This window comes from Callospermophilus lateralis, chromosome 6 (genome assembly GCF_048772815.1).
Source record: "Callospermophilus lateralis isolate mCalLat2 chromosome 6, mCalLat2.hap1, whole genome shotgun sequence".
Taxonomy (NCBI): Eukaryota; Metazoa; Chordata; class Mammalia; order Rodentia; family Sciuridae; genus Callospermophilus; species Callospermophilus lateralis.
In genome coordinates this window covers 156,189,410-156,211,814 of record NC_135310.1, presented here as the reverse complement: position 1 = coordinate 156,211,814, position 22,405 = coordinate 156,189,410, and the positions used below count along the sequence as shown (strand labels likewise).

Here is a 22,405-nt window from a genome sequence, read left to right as displayed (position 1 = left end):
GGTGCAAGATGTAACAGGACATAAGAAGAATTTCACCAGAACCCTGGAATCCTTGAAAAACAATCCAACTGTAGACCTAGAAGTAAAAAGTAAGGCTGTGCGCAGTGGTGCACGCCTGTAATCCCAGCAGCTTGGGAGGCCAAGGCAGGAGGATAGTGAGTTCAAAGCCAGCCTCAGCAAAAGCGAGGTGCTAAGCAACTCAGAGAGACTTTGTCTCTAGATAAAATACAAAATAGGTCTGGGAATGTGGCTCAGTGGTTGAGTGCCCCTGGGTTCAATTCTCAGTACCTATCACCCCTCAAAAAAGTAAATTAACTAAGATTAAGAATTCTATATGTGCGTTTGACAGCAGACCACAGCAAATGAAGAAAGGATTAGTGAATTAGAACAGCACTTCACAAATTTTAATGATGAAATAATTAAATAATTAACTTAATTACTCAATTAATCTTTAATTAAAGATTACGAGGGATGGGGCTGGGGACATAGCTCAGTTGGTAGAATGGTTGCCTCGCATGAACAAGGCCCTGGGTTCAATCCCCAGCATGAGAGAGAGAGAGAGAGAGAGAGAGAGAGAGAGATCGATCACCATTGAGCAGGTACAGGACAGGACAGGGCGCGAGAGTCTGAGTTTCTAACAGTTTCCTATAGTTTGGATCTTGAACACACCCAAAGGCCCACGAGTGGAAAGGTTGGTTCCCAGCTTGTGATGTTACTGGGAGGTGGTGGCAAAAAGAAGTTAGGTCATTGGGAGTGATGCACTGAAGGGGACCTGGGGACCCCAACCCCCCTCTTCCTCTCTTGCTTCCTGGCTGTCAGGAGGTGAACAGCCTCCTGTGCCACACAATCCCACCACAGTAACCAGTACAGCCACTGCCTGAAACCAGAGGGGCCAATCGAGCATGAACAAGAACATCTGAAACTGCGAGCCAATATAAACCTCCCATCCTTGTAAGTTGATTAGCTCAGGTATTTTGTCACAGTGACAGAAAGCTGCGTAACACACAGCCTCCTGGGTGGTAACTGGTGCTGCTCCTCAGGGACCACATGATGCTGTTGTTTTGATTCTGAATATGAAGTAACTAGCAGGGACCAAGAAAATACCCAGACAGAAATACAGAGAACAAGTATGGAGAGTACGGGAGAAGACATACCAGACATTGAGGGACATAGTGAAAATATCAACATATACCACTAAAATCCCAGAGGGAGACCTGAGAGAAAATGAAGCAGGAAAAAAACCTCTGAGGAGGATGGTGGAGGTCTCCAGACCTCATGGAGGAAAAGAAAGTCCTCCCCAGTGCGATGCGCTGAGCATTGGGCCACGCAGGGAAGGACCGTCTCAGTGAGACCTGTGGGGGCAGCTTCTGTCTCTCAGAAGCCCAGGGAGACCCACAGAGTTCTTGAGAAATTACTTCAGGAGACACACACAAGAAAATACAAGTGCAAACACAGATTAAAGGGGGCAGAGGCTGGGGTCGAGCTGTGGTGAGCGCAGGCCCAGCGCGGGTGAGCCCCGGGTTCCAGGCCCCGCCCTGCAAAACCCACACAGGACAGAGCCCAAAAGGAGGAGAGGCGGCTGCACTCCTGATATTGATGGCAGGTCAGGCTGAGAAATCAACCCACTGCAAACACACGCGTCCCTTCATAAAACCGAAAAGCCATCTCAAGAGGGCAGGCCAAGGAGTCGGAGGGCAGACCGATGTCAAATTCACAGCCCCACGTCGGGGGGTCATGTGGGGACGGACTTACGGGCGGAGGGGCATGAAGTAATTTGGGGGCCAACTTAGAATCCAGCTTACCCCAACAGGCAACTCTACAAATATTGAAGGAAGAAATAAACCAGTTCTGTGCAGAGTCTTTTAGAAAAATGTAGAAGAGAAAATATTCCCCAAGTCGTTTGATGAGGCCAATGTTACTCTGATATCAAAATCAAGAAGAGATTACAAGGAAACTACAGATCAATACCTTCCATGGACAAAAGTGCAGAAGTCTTCATAAAGTATTTCCAAACTCTCAGAAAACTAGGATCAGAAAGGAGCTTCTCTAACCCCACACCTGCCACAGCTAACTTTTACTCTCAGTGCTGAAAGGCCCTGCCCTCAGGTTGAGGAAGATGAAGATGGTCAGCTCCATCTGTGGGCACGCTGGCCATTTTGGCCAACACAATGAAAACAAGGAAAAAAAATTCCAAGGATTGGAAAGGATAATACTATAACCATCAGATGACATAACAGCACACACAGAATTTCAAAATCCAGAAAACCAATTAGAATTAAGTTAACAACACAAACAAAAGGTAAATACATTTAAATCAGTCCAATTCTAAATGACAAACATGAAAATAAAGGCTTCTAATACCATCACAGAGAACTAATGACTTTCACTGACTCACGAGACTCGTGTGCAGATGGCTCCAAAACATGACTGGCACAAGCTGGGAGATCAAAATCGATGAAGAGAGATTTTCATTCAGAAACAGAAAGCCTGATATGCCCAGGGTAAGTGCTCTCAAAATGCTCAACAGGATCATCATCATCTTCATGAAAAGTCCACAGAATTTTCAGAAAAATTTGACAAATTTAGAAAAACAGAGGAACAAGAATAAGTACAATAATTTTCAAGAAAAGTCGAGGGGCTGGGGATGTAGCTCAGTTGGTAGAGCGCTTGCCTCGCTTGCACAAGGCCTCGGCTTCGATCCCCAGCACCACACACACAGACACACAAAAGTTGCAACATTGACGTTGCACTACCAAGACCTATGATGAAGTTAAGGTGATCCACTTTGTGTGCTGATGGAAAGATTAACAGAGAGACTGACGTTCCAAGACAGACCCTGACCTGCACAGACACTCCATTTATTATAAAGGTGACCAAGCAGAGAAGCGAGAAAAGAATGAAATTTTTCAATAAATGGCACTGGCTCAAGTGGAAGTCCTCCCAGGAAAGCACCACGACCAAGCCCTGGACCCCCTCCTAGTGCACCTCCTGCCACAGGAGGAGTAAGCTCCAGGGAGGCGACAGGTCCAAGGTGGAAGCTTTCTAGGATAGTCCAAGGGAGGGTCTCTTATGACGCCGTGGAGAAGGACACACAGAACGCAGACGGCACAACACTAACAAGACAAGAGCGAGTGGCACCAGGCTCAAATGAGGAATGTCGCTCTCAGAGCACCAGGAAGGAGGTGTGGACACGGCCGCAGGGTGGGGGAATCTAGAGTGGCCTCGGCCTGCGGGAAACAGCACCCATGTCACATACAACTCCTGTGAACTGGGTGGGGACAAATCCAACTGCTAGGCACACAGGTGAACGGCAAAAGACCCAAACTGCACCTCAGGGGAAGGTACCCAAGTGGCTAGTGAACCTGTGCCCCACACCACAGCTACAAGGGAACGTAAAGCCGAGGGGATGCCACCACGTGTGGACACCAAAACAGCGCTGCCAAGCTCTGGACGTATGTGGAGCCTTTGGCATTTCTATGCCTTGCCATGGGGTCTGTAAAGTCACTCAACTACTTGGGAAATTTATTTGTCAAAATGTAGTAAAATCAATCCATTACATTTCCCATGACTCAGCAATTACACTCCTTCCTAAACACAAAAACCTTCTCACACCAGTGAGTAAAAGCAAGAATGTTGCCAACTGTATCAGTGACATTATTATTATCATGCTGAGAATATCTACTTCCATTTTAATAAGATGGATAATTCATGCTGTTTGCAATGGAACACTATTTGCCCATGAAAATGGTTAAGTTACAGCTACATTTAAAAACAGCCTAGATTCACCAACCTAATATTTAGGGAAAAAAAGTCAAATTCAAACACTGATAAATTCTTCCATTTACATCAAGTTTAAAAACAGTTCAAACTAATTTATAGTGTTAGGATGATGGAACGTGCTTCCTCTGCGGATGGAGAGGAGAAAAATCCATTTACAGCACGATGGGACCCTCTGCCAGGCTAGTACAGTTTGTGTGTGTGTGTGTGTGTGTGTGTGTGTGTGTGTGTGTGTGAGAGAGAGAGAGAGTTAATGGGGATGTACCTAAGCATTCACTTTACGACAACACCACTACAGATGCTGTGGGTGATTTAAGGCAGGAGGACCACAAGTTCAAGGCCAGCCTGGGCAACTCAGGGAGACACTGTCTGCAATGTGAAAAGGGTAGAGCACCCTGAGCTCCATCCCAGTACTACAGGAAGGAGGGAAGGAAGAGAGGAAGAAAGGAAACTGTGTGGCCTATTTACCAGATATTGTCTTACCCCCCATCCACAAAAATCTATGGAAATAAATTAAAAACTGAGAAGGCCTATGGTTTGGTTGAGTAGTGGAAATATATTTATTTTTTGGTACTGATAGAACTGAGGGGCACTCGACCACTGAGCCACATTCCCAGCCCTATTTTGTATTTTGTCTCTTGAGTCACTTAGCACCTCACTTTTGCTGAGGCTGCTTTGAACTTGCTATCCTCCTGCCTCAGCCTCTCGAGCCGCTGGGATTACAGGTGTGCACCACAATACCCGGCTCATATGCTTTTTTTTTGATATTCATATGTGACATAACAGAAAAACGATAACAACTCTAGGTTATTCCCTCTTCTATTATTTATGAAAGCATTTGAGGAACTGTGATAAGAATGCATGATTTTTTTAAGTTACTAAAAACAATGGAAAATTTCCAGTATGAAAAATTCTATATCCTTTCAGTTCAAAAATATTCTACGTTCTCTTAAGGCTTATACTACACTTACCCATTTTCAGCCAATGAATCCAGAACTTAAATATTTGTTTCAAGACCATTAATCTCTGAGCCTTCTGAGAAATGGATTTATTGGATCGCAAACTTTTTCACACTTACCTTGAGTTCTATTATTCTACCGTATCTATGAATGTGAAGGGAGGGAAGTAAACTGAGGTTTGCTGTGAATGCCACATACATGGGACAGTTGGACGGCCAGACAGATGAGCAGCAGCACATCTATTTCATGGAGAGGTAGGAAAACCATGGGGCTTGTAATAAATTATGAAAAGAGTCTTTTAAGTAGCAGGGAAATACAAAATCTTACTTGCTCACAGATGTGTGTGTCTGTGTGTGTCTGTGTGTGTATGTGTGTGTGTGTGTTAATGGGGATGGAACCTGGGGCCTGCTAGGCTACTGCAATTCATGCTCTCACACACAGATATTTAAATATTTAAATGCTGCCTAATTTTGAAACATCCAACGATCTCAGACATGCAGGCAGATACTGCATAATAGTTAGTTTTTTTTTTCAGGATGATATTTAAGCCTCACTCCTCAAATGAAGAAAAAGGTGACATTTAGCCATCTTTAGTCACCGAAGGTCATTTGACTCTTCTGTGGTTCTTCCCCCTACCCTCTGCCTGATTCCAACTTGGGATTCTCATATTTTGAAACTCAAGGGTTACCCCATGAGCCAGGGCCCCTGGGTGGGCAAGACAGATGCACTGCATTGGCACCAACTAATACCTTAAGAGAAAACTATCTTACCACTTGTGCTGGCACCTGCTCCAGTTTTGCAGCAGGAGTTCCGGGTCTTGGGTAAAACTGGTTAATAAAGAGGCTTGGAAATTTGTACTCTTCAACCAGCTTCACCGTTTCTTGAAAATCCTCATCTGTTTCTCCAGGAAAACCACAGATGATATCTGTAGCAATAGTTATTCCAGGAACTCTAGAAAATAACAAGGCAAGAGAGTAAGAGGCGGACACAGCAAGCCCTCATTATTCCACTTCTCTGACAGGTTAAAAAAAATACATTTTTCTTACATTTTAAGAAAAGGAAATTTGCAAATCATTTTTAAAAGTCCTAAATATTAAAATGTGGGGCTGATCTCAAATTTGGGATCTTCCTGCCGTGAGAGTCCAGGGGAATAAAGGCCTGTGCACACACCTGACTACGCTTCTACCAATAAAGGAAACAACCTCTGGTTGCCGAGGAACACTGGAGGAAGTTGTTCAGATTTTAAAAATCGGCGCAGAGTTTAGGACTGAGAATGTAACCTCAGATTATCGGAGAGACTTGCTGTGGTTGGTCTTCCTCAGCTTCACTTTGGTACGTGCACATGGAACTGGGTACTTTTCCAAAGAGGGTAGCAGGAGAGAGACCGATGAGGCCCCACGCCTTTCTTTTTGCTCCACAATCCTCTCTTTGTAGACTTTCAGGTTACAAATTTTCAATGTTTTAAAATTTCATGATTTTAGGTCTCAGAACATTCACACAAGGTAAGGCCCAGCGGGATCATTCTTTCAGTCTAGGAAACTATCTTATTTAATTTCTTCTGCAATTTTTCTTTCCTAAGGACATTTTTGAATGTTGAGACTTTAGGATTGATCCTTAGTTTGTTCTTATTTTTCACATTTTAGCTATTGTTCTATTTTCTGGAAGATTTACTTAAGCAACTCTTTCAACTGTAACTGAAAAAAAAAAAAAAAAGCATTGACTCACTCCAGCAGTCAGTCCCTCTGTCCTCCAGGTGCTGGTACTTGGTCTCTCTCATGGTTTGAGACATTCTATGAGAGGACAGTGACTTTTGCTCTCCCTTCATTTATAAGGGCAAAGCACGAAGAGCTTTTTATCACAGAGTGACTGGGTAGCAGGCTGCCTTTGTCTTTCACAGGCCCAATGTGAGGGTCTCGGGGTCATTTCTCTGTGGGCCAGTTTCTCCTAAGTATGCTACAAAGTCCTCTCGTACTTCAACAGCAACAACTTAACATTAAACTTTTGAATAAAAAACGTATTAAAAGAATTCAAAAATTTAATATTATTCTGAATCCATGAACAAGGAAAAAAAAACCATTTCAAATCACACAATAAAAACCCATATCAGATTTCCTATCATATAAATATAATTCTATATAAATGATTTCAACAGTTTGGGGGCAGAAGAAAGAACAGGGATGCTTCATGGAGGAATGTCAAATCACTAAGTTCTTCATACAGGCACCATCATAAGAACAACAGTTTTCCACACTTCGCACACTCAAAGAAGCATGAGAAATTTATTTAGGAAATATTTCACTTCTGATTTCTGCTTTGTCTCATTTAGCTATTAATTTGGCCAAACTTTAATTAATAAGACAAATTCCAAAGACTAGAATTTTTCTTTGTAGCAATAGAAAATTTTTTAAAATTTTACTGATATAAATGCATTTTTCTTCTTTAAAGGGCTATTATCAAAACTGCATTTTAAAAAAACATAAAATCATATGCTTTCTACAGTAAGGTGCAATAAAAAGCCCACTTCTCTGGACTAACTGAAGCATGTGGAACACGAAAGTTACATAAATAATATTCAATTAGCCAGACTTCCACTTGCCTTTTAACTACACCTAATCAAAAGAAATTCACAACTAAGAATAGAAGTAACAGATCACAGCAGATAATGACAGAGAAGCCCGTCTCCCCTGGGAAATTAGAAGAAAAAGAATGCCAGTGAAAGACTGCAGAGACAGAGACAACTGGTCATTGTCCCAGCCTATGAATTGGAATGAACTTGGCAATGGGGCGCAGGGTATTCCCGCAGGAAAGCCCCCTCCCGAGTCCTGATTTCCGCTGTCCTCCTGGATCCTGCCCCAGTCGAGCTGGTAGCATTAAGCAACACCTGCTGACTTTGGCCTCAGGGCCCAGTGGAGTCATAATGTTAACAGAGGGGATGTTCTGTTCACCCAGGTATTTGATAACTGACACAAAAAGTGGGCCAATGACTCAGGAGGGGAGGGGTTGGCATGATTTAGTGACTTATTCTAGTCAATATTTTAGAGCAGAAACAGTTTAATTGGTTTCAAAGTACATAAGAACATAAGTTAATTTCTTTTTTTAGATTTATATCAGCAAGGTTTTATTTAAAAAGAAAACACATGGCAGTAAAACAAAAACAAATCCCCCCTAAAACAAACACAAAGGCTAGCGTCCCATCCACTAAACAAGATAAGCTAATTTCTTAGACCATGTTTTGAAAGTGAAGGCTACACATTAGCGTGAGGTGAGGCTCATCTATCTAGACATTAATTTTATATATGCAAATGATGCTACTTACACTCTTGAAAATCATTTGGCCCCCCAGGAACGCAAATCTCACACCGTTAATTTACATAGGAAATAATTCTCCTATGTATGGGAAAATCACAGAAATTTGAAGTGGAGCAAATTCTAACAATATCACATGATTTAAGTAGCAAAGAAGAAATCATAAGGAGTGTAAAACAGAATATTAATCCAACTATGCAAGATGCTAATTCTGGATAAACACTGTGTTTAAGATGCTATGAATTTTCAAAACAGTCAAATTTTTTAAATTATCATTTCCACAAATTTACTGAACCTATGAGTGCAATGTATGAGATCATTAGTTTATGTTTTAAATTTTTTTTAAACTTTCTATATTCATGTTTTCATAGTAGTTTCAGAGAATAATTCTGAAAGATAAAGATAAAAATGTTCAATTAGTTTAAGTAACAGGGAAATTTTGACCCACTCTTTTTCTATCTTACATTTACTGGCAAAATTGGTTTGTTAAATAACTTGGAATGGAATAAGAAAGATTACAATTATGCACCTGACCTTATTGGAAGTAGTGATATGCTCAGTTAGGAAAATCTATCAGGAACACATAAAGGAGGACGTACTATTTGCAAGCTCTAGGCTGGTATTGAAGAATCCTTAAATATTTCAAGAGTTTATTATTTTGCCTAGAATAAAAATATGTAAATGTACACACTTTGAACACCAAACACTTAACAGGTACTTTAATTCATCTCAAGACTTCCATTTGCAATTTGTTGTTTTACTGGCAAAAACATGAAAAAGGTGATGTTATTTTAAATCAATAAATTATGAGCTTTGAATTCCATGTGAAAAAAGTAGGACCAATGCAAAGCTACTTATCTCCAAAGTCAGAGATCAGAGCCATCAAAATTATTAGGCATAACTAAAACATAATTAAAAGACATCTTTTTGAGTCCTGCCAAGATTTATTTCAGGACAATTATTCAAAACTTTTCAGAAAAGTAAACTGGCGGTAGACAGGGAACACAATATATTGAACTGAGTAGAGTTGAAAACATATCAAAATATGTGGTATGCAGTTAATGGACTTCTTAGAAATTCATACAACTGGTATCTAAGAAAGGTATATGCAATAATCTAAGCTTTTAGTCTCAAGAAGCTAATAAAGAGGAGCAAACCTAACTCCAGGTAAAACAGAGATGAAAAAATAAAGGTAAGAGAAGAAATCAATGAAAACAGAAGGGAAAAAAAGCAATAAAAGCAAAAGTTGTATTTTTGTAAAGAAAACTTCAATAACTTTCTAAGGTACTAGCTGAGAAGGAGGATCACACAGATGACCACATCAGGCATGAAGGAGAGGATGTCACCACAGATGCCACCAACATTAAGAAAACATTCAGTGTATCATAACAACTATGCCAACCCATTCACAATTTAGATGAATTGGGCAAATTCTTTGAAAAATTAAGCTATAAAATGGGCTCCAAAAAAAAAAAAAAAAAACGGAAAATCTGATTATACTATTACAAAATCGAATTTGTGATTTAACATCTTGTCACTGAGACAAAACAAGGCAGACTCAGGTGGCTTTAGGGTGAATTCTATTAAACATTTAAGAGACAGTAAAATTGACTACAGAAACTATTAAGAGAGACGGGAAAAAGAACCCATTTATGAGTCCAGCATTACCCTGCTATGGGAACCCAAGATGAGCAGTGATCCTAGACCAGACTCCCTCAGAACAGGATCAGGGATTCTTAATAGTATTAGCAAACAGACTCAGTGACAGGGAAGGAGGACCGTATGCCATGACCCACTGTAACACAGGCTGGTCTGACACAGGCAAATACCCTCAATGTGATGAACCATACTCAAGGACTTTAAAAGGCCTCCTGGGAGTTGAAGAGATTCAGAAAACTCCCACGACCCAGCAGACATCCATGGCACCTGCAGCCCCTATACTTATATGTGAGAGCCCGAGAGCATTTCCAGGAGGACTGGCAATGGCCAGAGCATGTCCGTTCTCCTTCTTCAACCCAACCTACCACTGGGCGTGTCAGCACAGAGGTGAGGACGGGGGTGAAGGCATGGCCGCTGAAGGGGGAAGGCAAGTGTCCCCAGGGCAGGTGGCATGAGCTCATGCTCTGAGACTCTAAGGAACCCAGTGACCTTCCAGAATGAGAGAGTTGAGAGGCAGAGGACGAGGCCAACACGCAAAACTCAGCTGAATTTTTATATCTCAGGAATGATCCATCTGAAAATGAAGTCAAGAAAACCCAGAATAACTAAACCTATGAATAAATTTGAGAAGTAAAAGTGCTGTATGCTACAAATGAAAGAAATTTTTCTTAAAATTTGCAGAGAGAAATCAAAAAGAAAAATAGAACATTCTCACTGAGCGGAAGATTGAAATCTCTTTAAACTGGTTTATAGATTCAATGCAGCTGCTATCAAACACCAGCATGTTTTTCTACACAAGTTGACAAGCCGATTCCAAAATTTACATAGATAGGCAAAGAACTTCAGAAGAGTGAAAACATTTTTTTAAATTGGTAGAATGAATGAATCTGATGTAAATATTTATTATAAATTTTAATAAATACCAATACAGTGTGGCAGCAGTTTTCAACAAACTGCCAAAGCAACTCAAGGAGGGAAAGGAACACAGTGCTCTTGTTAATATGATGCTAGAACTGGGTACCACACGCACAGCCCCGAACTTACTAGGCCCTTACCTAATATAATAAAAAATTTCAATATGTATCACAGACCCAAATGTAGAAGCTAGAATTATTTAACTTGTAGGAGGAAGTGAGGGAGAAAATCTTTGTGGCCTCAGGTTAGAAAAAGATTTTTTAGCTGTAACACCAATTGCAAAAAGAAAGAAAAAAGAAAAGCTAGATAAACTGATAAATCTCTTTATAAGAAAACACTAAAAACTGAAAAAGACAAGCCAGAGATTAGGAGAAAATATTCCTAAATCCTTCATTTCATGAAAAGACTTATTCCCAGGATACATTCAGATCTCTTCGGCTCACTGACAGGGTGAAGAACACAGTCCCACCTGGGGAAAGGCCTGTGACCAAGGGTTCTCCACCAAAGTCTTAAAGAGCCACCAGTCGCCAGGCGGGGGCATCACGCCTGTCAAAGGCCACACACAACACAAAGCTCTTCTGAAAGGGCTGAGCAGTCGGTGCACATGCAGAGGAACTGAACCCAATCTATCCTGGGCAGGAAGGTGACTTGATGTGGTCACCTTAGAAAATACTGGGGCAGTTTCTTAAAGAGTTAAACACAAAGAGAAATGAAAACCTATGGCCATGCCCCGCTCTGCATGTGGATTTTCAGGGTGGGATTCTTCATAACAGCCCCAACCTGGAAACAGTCCAAGCGTGTGTCAGCTGTGCAAGGGAAAACAAGATGTGGCATGCACACACCGTGGAAAGGTGCTTCAAGTAAAAGAGCCACTGGTGGAGTCTGCACCAGCACGGATGATCTCAAAAACAGGAGACAAAGGTGGACAAAAGGGCTACCTATTACTCCACTCCTCTGACACTTCCAGAAGCAGCATACCTTGTAGGAGGCAGAAGCCGGTCAAGGCTGCCCAAGACTTGGTGCCGGAGAAGAATTAAATAACACAGGCATCAAGAAGCACTGTGGAACAATCCCAGTGTCAAAAACAGATCCTGTTGGTTGCTGCACATAAATGCATTTACTACAAACCTTCACACTCTCTGCTCAACACTGGGCAAATGTCTGATGCTGTCTAGATGAGACCAATAACAAATCTGTCACACATTGTGTGGGAGGCAGACTTTCTGAAGACATGGAAAGCAGGGATCCTCCATAATATATTCTTCTAACAGGTCTCAGGACTTGAACTTTTAATGGGTATAGTCAATTAAATGTGGAGAGAGAGAGGGACTGAAGGTAAGGATGCTGAAAGACAAGGCTAAGGCTGCAAGGAATTAGGTTCAGAGCCAGAAATCAGCAATGACTTTAAAGAAAACTTGGACCTATTTATCAAATACTATCATGTGACACTAATCAAGCAGTCCACTGACAGGAAACCTGAGAAACAATGCAACATTTTCACTTCAACCTAGGGACTTTTTCAGCAGTTCTAAATTTTTTCATGATTTTATGAAAAAATTCTTAAAAAACTGGGGCTAAAAACAGAAAAAGCATCAAAACATTATAATAAAGGTTAAAAAGCCACGAGTCACTCAGACCAAAAAAAAAAAAAAAAAAGATTTAAAAAAGACTAGGTGGCCTGGAGTCCATTCCTGATCCCTTAGCAGGGCTGGTAGTAAAACCTTCCCTCAGGTAAGTAAGACCTTCCACCCCAACTTGCTGCACACTATTCAGCCTTAATATGCTTCAGTTTTCTCTTCCATAAAACAGGTATAGTTAAAGGCATTCATAGAGAAGCTTAATTAGTACATTGTTCAATATGGTGCCGACCACACAATGCAGAACTGTATTTGCTACATTACTGTAACTAGGTCAGAGATGCTACCAAATACCATTTATTACAGAAATACTAAGAGTCAGACAATTCGTTAACAACTTATACCTTCTTTAATACCACCTTCTTGTGGGGTAGATTCTATTTCAGTCTCCACGAGACACGACCATAATAACCTTAGATAACTAAGATTCAGAAAAGTAAATTACCGATAGTCACAGACAAGCTGGGGTGTGAAGGAGGGACCCATTCTGAAGTTTTCAGTCCCCATCCACAGCCATCTTCCTTTTTACCTGACTCAATGATGTGCTCCCTGCTTTGATGCTCTATGAACACTAGGTGATCATAGATTAACAGAAAACAAAACCATTATTCGTAACAATACTTGTATATCAACTTGCTGAAATACAGTACTGCCAGCTGGTATATTTGGAATTGCATTTAAAAAGAAGGTAATCATGGTCCATCAAAGTCAAGTGAATTGTAAAAGGTCACCCCGAGTACTGCTGGTGGGACTGGAATTCCTACCCAAACCTTCCCACCTGGTCTGGGCCGGCTCTCTACTGGCCCTGTGAACACCAGGTGATGCAAACCCAAGATGGCTACTGGCTGAACTTATTCTTCCTAAGGTCATTGATTCTTTTATTTATTTATTTATTTACTCTAATTAGGTACCTATGACAGCAGAATGGGAGAGCAAGTGGCCATCCAATCACACCTGCTGGGTATTGGCTGCTGTTCTGTGTGTCTTGCGCTCGGTTGATCCTCACAACAGTCTAAGAAGGGATGTGCCGTTTTCCTCCTCCTGAGGCTCAGGTGAGGAAGACACCTGGTGCTAATGTGGCTGGTACTCGGGCGCACATCTTCCCGAGTCTCAGTTGCCTTCCTCTGACACTACTGCTTCTTCCTCTTTCTGAGCCATCCAGACAGGAATACCTGCACTGACCTACTGCTTGACGAGTGGGGGACGTCTCCCCAACCTAGGCTCTTCCCCTTCCAGCACACATATGGCTCGTGTTTCGGTTCACGTGCCTTGTGACCTGGTGCCACAGCTAAATATTAGGATTATATAGAAGGATGCCAGTGTGGTGGTGCACACCTGTCAGTCCAGCTACTCAGGAGACCGAGGCAGAAGGATGGCGAGTTCTAGGCCAGCTTGGGCAACTTAGACTCTGCCTCAAAATAAAAAATAAAAGGACCCTTCAGTTCAAAACAGAAGAGAATTTATAGAAGGAGTATATAATCAGAATATAAAACATACTTACAGAGAGCTTATATAACAAGTTTGATTTTCTTACCACAAACAATATTCACTAAAATTGGAAGACATATACATTTGGTGAGCTGGTTTATGTGTCAAGTTAAGAAATTTTAAAATGCTCTAGATCTGAGCAACATTCTGGCTGCAGTGAAACCTGACCAAGACCTCCAATATCTAATGAAGAATCCTACTTAGTATTTTTTTTTTCTGTTTATGAAAGTGAATTATGATAAAACTGACTGCACTAGTAAAAACAGGTCAATAGAAGCTGAAAACTAAAGATGATCTAAACTCAGGCAAATTTTCACTTAAAAAGTAATCAGCTAAAGTAGCAGTTCTACACACAATTTTTGGGGGGGAAGTTTGTTGCAATGCATGAGTATTTTCCCCTCCATCAGTTCAGGCATCGTCCATTCACCCATCCCTCTGTCCTTCTAAGTATGCCCACTCACTGCTGAAGGACACAGAATCACGCTCCTACTAGGAGCTCATGGAAGGACCTGTGGATGTACAGAATATAGCATACAGCCGTACTTGTAACAAGTACCAACCTCGGGCATGCAGAACAAACAAGGGCATTGCCAACACTGCTCTTTTTAAAATTTCACTCTAAGGTTCATTTTCTTGGTGTCTGGGCCCCCCAAAATTACACATAGAAACATACATATACTTTTATGGAGAAAGTGTTCATAGTTTTCTTTTGAATCTTAAACGCTTCTGTGACTCAAATACAATTAGTAAATATTTCTGTAATGCTTTTGGATCAACCAAAAAATGTAAGAAAAATTGACTCAGGATACTAGGAAATCTTTGACTTAAAAAACAAAAACACACAGATTTCATTAACAGAGAAGGTAAAGTGTCTGAGTAATCTGAGTAGAAATGATCATCTTCATATAGTTAACCTAAGAGAAGATCACAAATGTAAAATGAGGCACCATCCTGTCATTTATTATGTGATTCTAAGAAGATGAAAACTGGCGTTTTCTAGCTTTCTAATGTCTCTATAACCAATTTCCTATATTAATATTCTCTGTTAGCACACAGCAGTTCCTCTTCCTGACGGCACCCTGACGAAGCCCACTGATGCTGAGCTCCTGCCACTTCAGCGAGGCCCACCGACACACACCACATTCTCCTAGGATGAAGTTTCAAAGAGGAAGATAATAATAAAAAGACTCACAAAGCAAAGCCTCAACCTGATTTGTCTGGAAACTGAAAACAATAGGACTATAAATGTATTCCTGTTAATATACATCAAGTGTGACATATCTCACAGAACACCTCCAGCAATTTCTGCCCTGTAGAGAAGTTTAAATCTACTTGTTGAAAGAAACTGTTTTCAAATATAGGCAAAACCTGCATGCTACCGTGTAACTGACATCTTGTCATGATATTTATAATTAAAAGTAGACTTTCAAAGACCTCTCCCTGATGAAAATTTGGTAGTTTTTAATTATTCCCTTTTCAAAATTTTTAGTTGTAGTTGAACATGATACGTTTATTTTATTAATTTATTTTTATGTGGTGCTGAGGATTGAACCCAGTGCTTCACAAGTGCTGGACCAGCTCTGTACCACTGAGCCACAAACCCAGCCCTAATTATTCCTTGTTATTAAAAGTAACAAATCAACTTATAATAAACCAAAATAATCTAGGTGAGTCATTTGGCTAAATTTGGTAGAATTTTACTTTTTTGAAGAAAGAAGGGAATATGTGCGACAGGAGTGAAGGAAGAAATATACGGGAAAAAAACAGCAAGAGATCTGGTAACGCTTCATAAATGACTGGATACTGAGAGACCAGGGTTAAAAGTGACAAAACAACAAAACTATTAAATTCCTGTAGCAAAAACTGATCAAATATACGGGGAAATTGTTTCCCAAACTCAGAAAAAAACAGAGGCAAAAAATAAGGGGGCAGGTAGGTACAACCCAAAGATGTGATGCCACTGCATCTCATGTCACCCGTGACTTTTCCAAGCCTCGTATAAATCCAAAATATACAGCTGGCTTCAAGCAAAACCCAAATGAATCATCGCTGTTAACTAAAAACTAAATACATACTATGTTAAATAAGTTTCTCATCCTGTAACATCATGCTTGTGTTCCACAGCAGATATTTTGGAATAAAATAAGCACAAAGACTTACAGAAGACCAAAGATACTGCTTTAAAAATTAAAAGCAAGCACACTGTGTAACACTGTTACAATATTTAAAAGGAGCCAGATTAAATTTCACGGAATTTTTACACATCTGTTATTAAAATCATTTTTATGGCACTGCTGGTTAAAGTGAAGGTATTTACTGTCTGCGGTACTGTTAACACAATTCTTATATGAGTTTTCCCGTTTCTATGGTAACGTGAATTATAAGGTTCAATGAGGCCGGAGTCAGTGATGTGTATTTTTCTGTTATTCTAGGTGAAAAGGAAATGAAACATTTCTAACATTCATAAACGGCAGCAAATGTCTGAATTCCATTTGGAGATAAGATGATAATTACTAAAGTAATTAGAATTCTTCCTGGATGGAATTATTTTGCCCACAGTGGAAATTTACATTTGGGAATGAAAGCAGGGGCCGGTGTACATTCAGCATCAGTAATTAATTACAACCAAAACCAGGTCGCCGTTCTGATACCCTGGAACAGACTACCTCCGCTTCCGCCTCTGCCTACTATATGAAAGGAAACTGGTCCCCGCCCCCATCCCTGAAGTCAGAAAGATAAAGTGGGTGAAATCATTTTATTCAAGAGAAAATCCAATTACAGAAATAATCAACTTTTCCCTCTTGCTTTATTTTTTCATATTTGAAAGGGCATTCACATTAGCAGAACCAATTAAACGAATATCAGGACAGGGCACAAAACTACAGAGTTGGGCAAGTTTCTTAAATCTTTTAAAATTAAACTTTCAAAAAACCACTTATTGAAATTTGAGAGACTTAAATCCAAAGCATAGCTCTCATTCTGGAAAGCGTAAATGGAAAATGACTAACCATCAGGACTCAGGAAGAAATAATTTATAAATTATAAAGACAATGCAGTTGGCCCTAGTCTCCAGTTTACTAGTAGGAAGAAATCAGGCAAATTATTACTTTTTTTTTTTTTTAACTGGGGATTGAACCCAGGGGTGCTCTACCACTGAGATGCACACTCCAGGACTTTCTATCTTTTGAGATGGGGCCTTGCCAAGTGGCTAAGGCTGGCCTCAACCTGCAGCCTTCCTGCCTCAGCCTCCTCAGTGTCTGGGGTTCTGGGCCCTTGCCCTGCGCCTGGCCACATCATCACTTGTAATGGTGTGTTGTCATCCAGAACTGGCACCTGGAGACACTGTACTGCAAGTCATGTGCCATTCTCAGGTACGATCTGTACGGCACCATCACACTGCTACTGGTAGACACATACAAATGGGAATGAGTGTGTGCACATTTGCAAACACACATAAGAAGAGATGAGATGTTACAGCTGAGTGATAGAAATGAAAAATTCTCTAAATCTAACACAGAATGCTTCATTATTACTTTCTTTATTACTTATTAGTTGAACTCACTTTGTTTTTTAATTCAGTTGACCCTGATCAGGTCAGAGGCAGGTAAACTAGAGCTCCTATGCCAAATCTAACTGATATCTATTTTATACATAAACTTTTTTGGGACACACCTTGCCCATTCATTTACACGCTCTTTACTGCAGTTCCAAGTGAGAGCTGAGTGGATGTGACAGTTGCCACAGAGACCACATGGCCCAGAGAGCCAGAAACACTGGCCATCTGCCGAGCCTCCAACCAACCTGGTCCAGGACTCTGATCTTGGACATAGGCTCCCAGGGACCTTGCAGGGTGAATTTGAGGGGCAGTGGCACACACGGCTCTCTAGACCTGCTCTCTGAGTGACCTCCTGAGACACCATCTCAGCACCTTTCTGGAATATGCACCTGGGGCCCAGCTCTGATGGACTTTCCCTTGACTTTCTCGGGGCACCTTACCTCCTCCCCATTCCCTTGTTACTTCTTTGACATCCCATGAGGATCTGAGTGGCGCTTCTCCCCTTCCATCCTTGACTCCACGGTCCTGGTGGACAAGGCTGAACCATGCTCATGCCCACTGTGGCAAGGAGGCCGCAACCCCCCAGGAAGCCGAGCTGGGCAGAGGTGCTCCCAGAACTGGGGCGACCTGCAGGGGGAGCCGGGAAGGGCGGGGAACCGAATCCACGCACCCAATGAAGCAAGTCTGTGTGCCTACTTAGTGGTTAGTCTTTGTTGTGACTGATGTCAACATGAATAGTTTAAGTCCTGGAAGTTAAACTGCGGCAGAGGAGGCAGCCGGACTTCACAGGGCTTTATACACAACAAGGCTCTTCTGGGGGAAAGTCTGGACAGACCTTATGAAGAAACACGAGATGACCAAGCTGCTTACGATGGCGGCATCACTTTCTAAGTGAACATTTTTAAAAAGTGTACTGAGCGTTCCTGCACCTTAAAGTTCTATATCTACACATAATGAGGATGGCGAGACCGAGCTGACGCTTACATTAAATACCAGGAGTTCATGTGGACAGTTAAAATGTGGGGGAGCAGGTACCCCTAGAGGCTGGGGAGCTGGGCAAGAGCCGTGGGGCATCTGTGACTCCAGGTCACTGCTGCTCAACTCTGCTTGAAGACGGTGACCCCATCATTCCAAATTCATTTACTAAGCGGATGACACATTCTCCAGCGTCCCTTAGTCGTGAGCATCCACCAGGACGGCTGTTGCCACAGACAGCAGGTGGCCCAGAGCCGTCCCCCTCGGAACTCCCATGACACGCCTGTTCATCAGACACCCGGCTTGATGTCAAGGGCCTGTAACGCTTTAGGACACGGCTTTCTGGGTGCCTGTCGGCTGCCGTTGTTCCACAGCTCCTACGGCCACACAGCCACCCGGCGCTGCCCAAGATGGGCTTCACTGACCTGCATGCGCTCCCCAGCTCCCGAGCACCCCACTTGCTTCCTGCCACCCAGCTGCCTGGGGTGGCTGCCTGCTTCCCACACTCCTTGTCAGCAGCCATGCTGGTGGGAGCAGATCCCAAACCAAGAACAAAGCCACACCTCAGAGAGCATCAGGACACTACAACGACCCCAGCCATCCGGAGGGAACAGCGCAGCCTCAGTCACACTGACATTATGGCACTTCCTGACACCAACCTCCCTGAACCTAGGGGAACAGGCGAGACGGCGGATGCTTCTTGAGCGGTTACTCTGCCAGGTGCTCTGTTAAGTGCTTCTCACATAGTGGCTTTTTAGTCCCCAGAGAAGTCAATCACACTGGAAAATTTTTCCTCAATTTATAGATGTGGCAGCAGAAGCACAGAGAGGTTAAGTTATCCACCTAAGATCACACAACATTAAAGGTAGACTCTGGATCTGAGTCCTCACTGTCCATTTAGTGAGTCTGCGATCTTTAGTGATGAGCCACCTCCCCTGATGGAGAGCTATGGATACTGACTAGTGCTAGACACATTTGTCCCCAAAGGCCTCCTTTCCCTAAAACAGTGACTATCAGGTGCCTTTGTACAGTGACTTTGAGACCCTTGTCTAGATGCAGGAGAGCTGGCTGACAACCCCACTGCTGCTAAATAAGAACACACTTAACGCTCTCTTCACACGCACTCCCCTCCATCACAGGTTCCTCCAGTGTTGCAGAGCAAAGGCCCTGGGAGAAGGTCCCTCCTCCAGGGGGACAGAGCCACTTTACAGCAGAGCTGCTCTGGGATTCGGACCTCGGCCTCCAGGTGCTTTACCTACTTACTTTACTTTACTCTTTACTTTACTTTACTCTTTACTTTACTCTACTCTTTACTCTTTACTCTACTCTCTACTCTCTACTGTTTACTCTCTACTGTTTACTCTCTACTCTCTACTCTCCACTCTCTACTCTTTACTTATTTATTTATTTATTTATTTATTTATTTGAAGGCAAGGAGGAGAAGTACGGAACACCTCTCCACAGAGCCCACACCTGTGCCAACAGCCAACACAAAGAGAAAGATCAGACGCCAACAGGCTCGTTTTCAGTGGCGCTGAAAGGAGGGAAAGACGGGACCCTGTGAGATGAGAGCCATTAGTAGGCAGAGCTCACTCCTGGCTCAGCAAGAACACCAAAAATCCTGCTAACACTTTACTGCACATGGTTCTTGGCAGAGGAACCTAAGGAACATTTAGGAAACTCTAATGGTCTCAAAGCAGACGCACAAACCAAAGCACCTGTCAATCATGTGACTCAGTTAGCACGGCCACTGAGGCCCTGGAAGGGTCACTCTCGAATGGCCCTTTCTCGACACTCATCAGCAAAACAGTTGGCATCATGGTGTCCCTTCCAAAGTCCACGTTGAAACTCTATCTCCAGTGCTACAGCATTCAGAGGTGTGCCTCCAGGTTCGCGAGGGGCAAGGTCCCGAGGGTCAGCACTGGTGAAGGGACCCCAGTTGAAGGGAGCCATCTCTCTTGCTGTCTCTTCTGCGACGTGGGAACACCCAGATGGCATCACCTGTGAGAAACGCGACTTCACTACACCTTCACTACACCCCAACCTGCAGAGCCTTGACCTTGAACTTGTAAATCCCTGGAACCATGAGAAATAAATTACTATTGTGTATGAATTACCTAGTCTCAGGTTATTTTGTTAGCCGCACAAATTAATTATGAGACTAAAACATCAAAGCAACCCTATAAAAGCGGGTGATATGTTTACTTTGCAGAGGTTCAGAAAGGCAAAGTTTTGCAAGGAGGAACCAGAAGTTGAACACTAACTCCTGCTTCTCAACACTGCTGATTCAGGCTGGGGGGGCCCAGAGGTAGAGCTAGAATGTGTGGGGCCCTGGGTTCCATCTCTAGTACCATGAGAGAAAAAAATGCTCATAGTCCTCGCAACTCATTTAAAATAATAATTAATGATTTTATTATTTATTACTATTTATGAAGATTAATTAGAACGTAATTAATATGCTGGTATTAATTTTTGCACGCACAGACGACTTTTGGTTTATGATCCGAGAGAACCTAAAGGCCAACACTTTGCCTGTGATCACCAGTGTACACACACAGCAAGGGTGTGAACGCGCCCAAGGCTGCTGGCCACGGGCCGAGTGGAAAGGTCTACAGGGTGAAGGCTTGATGTAAAGATGGGTGGACTGACCCAAGTGTCTCTGTCAGATTTTCATCACTGGGACCAAAGACCTGACAAGAACAATCAGAGGAGAAGAAGTTCATTTGGGGCTCAACAGAGGTCTCAGTCCATAGATGGCAGTCTTCATAGCTGTGGGCCCTAGACGAGGAGGAAGCAGAGAGCTCAACTGCCCAGAGTCACACCCCCAGGAGGGGGGTGACACCCACCTCCTCCAGGTACACCCCAGCTGCCTACAGCCACCACCCAGCTAATCCAGAGCAGTGGACTGACCCACTCACTAGGTTTCACCTCTGCCTGGCCCAGCACTGTCCCTGGCCAGGGCCTGTTTAAGTGCTCTGCATACACACTCATTTAATCCTCAACATGGTGGGTATTCTATTATCTCTCTTTTTTTAAAAAAAAAAAAAAATTTTTTTTTTGTTGAAGCTCAAAGAGGTTACATGACGTCCGCCAGGTCACAAAGTTAGTAAATATCAGTGATGTGATCTGAATTTAGCAGTGTGGTTCCAAATGATGAGCTCATTGCTCAGGACTGTGTGACCTCCCGGTAAATAAATATAACTCAAGTCATCACGTGTAAGTGAGAGCTTTAGAAAACAGACCCCAGTGTACAGGGGGCAGAGATGCAAGAGGCTTGTGTGACAGTGGTGTGCTAGTTCAGATTTGAGCAGCTGAGGAGGACAGGGCAGAGAGAGATGGCACAGGTGCCCACGTCCTATAAAAATACAAGAGATGCATTTGATTCAAAGTTTTCCAACAGTCACAATAAGAAAGAGGTGAAATCAATACCTTCTTAAGCCAATATGTATACGATATCATTTCAACATGTAGTCAATATAAAAACTAATGGGAAATGTTAAATTTATATATATATATATAAAGACTCGAAATCTGGCATGTAATTTATACCTATGGCACATCTCAATCTGGACTATCCACATTCCACACGCTCATCAGACACGTGCCACAGGACTGGGTGGCCCAGGTACAGGCAGGAGTGAGCACTCTCAGCAGGAGGAGAAGCATGACGAGGGCATTCAGGTAAAAATCACCAAGCCCCGCCACCATGGGCATGGTGCACACAGACAGGAGCCCGGGCTACAGCTAAGGACAGAGGCAGCATCAAGAGGAGCAGCTGAAGGCTGGCACCACAGGTTTTGGGAGGAGCAAGGCTTTCACAGCCGGGCATCAGGGAGAAGATTCTGGAGAGAACTTAGGAACAGAGCACAAGACAATGTTGATCTCAGTGACAGGCAGGGGCAGAGGGGAAGTGGCAGGAGGAGGAGCACAACCTCTGGAAGTGTGATGGACTGGGGTGAAGGCTCGGGTGGAGGCAGGTGGTGGGGGAAGAGGTGGACACAGTGAAGCAGGGAAGCCAGACAACACCAGGGTTCCAGTCCTGGAAGTGATCCCAAAAGAGAAGGAGGCCATTAGCCCACATACCTACCCTGTGCGGAGAGACGGGAGACAGGTGACATCCAGGGTTCATCTCC

The 22,405-nt window shown here is 42.7% G+C and overlaps 1 protein-coding gene across 4 annotated transcripts in view; it reads right to left on the bottom strand.

Annotated features, from left to right (window-relative positions):
* Nucleotides 1–22,405, bottom strand: part of Cdkal1 (CDKAL1 threonylcarbamoyladenosine tRNA methylthiotransferase) — a 560,072-nt gene that overhangs the window by 144,686 nt on the left and 392,981 nt on the right. For all 4 annotated transcript variants that reach the window (XM_076857924.1, XM_076857925.1, XM_076857926.1 and 1 more), the window contains one exon: nt 5,507–5,687. In XM_076857924.1, coding sequence (XP_076714039.1) covers nt 5,507–5,687 — 181 coding nt within the window. The remainder of the gene's footprint in view (nt 1–5,506; nt 5,688–22,405) is intronic.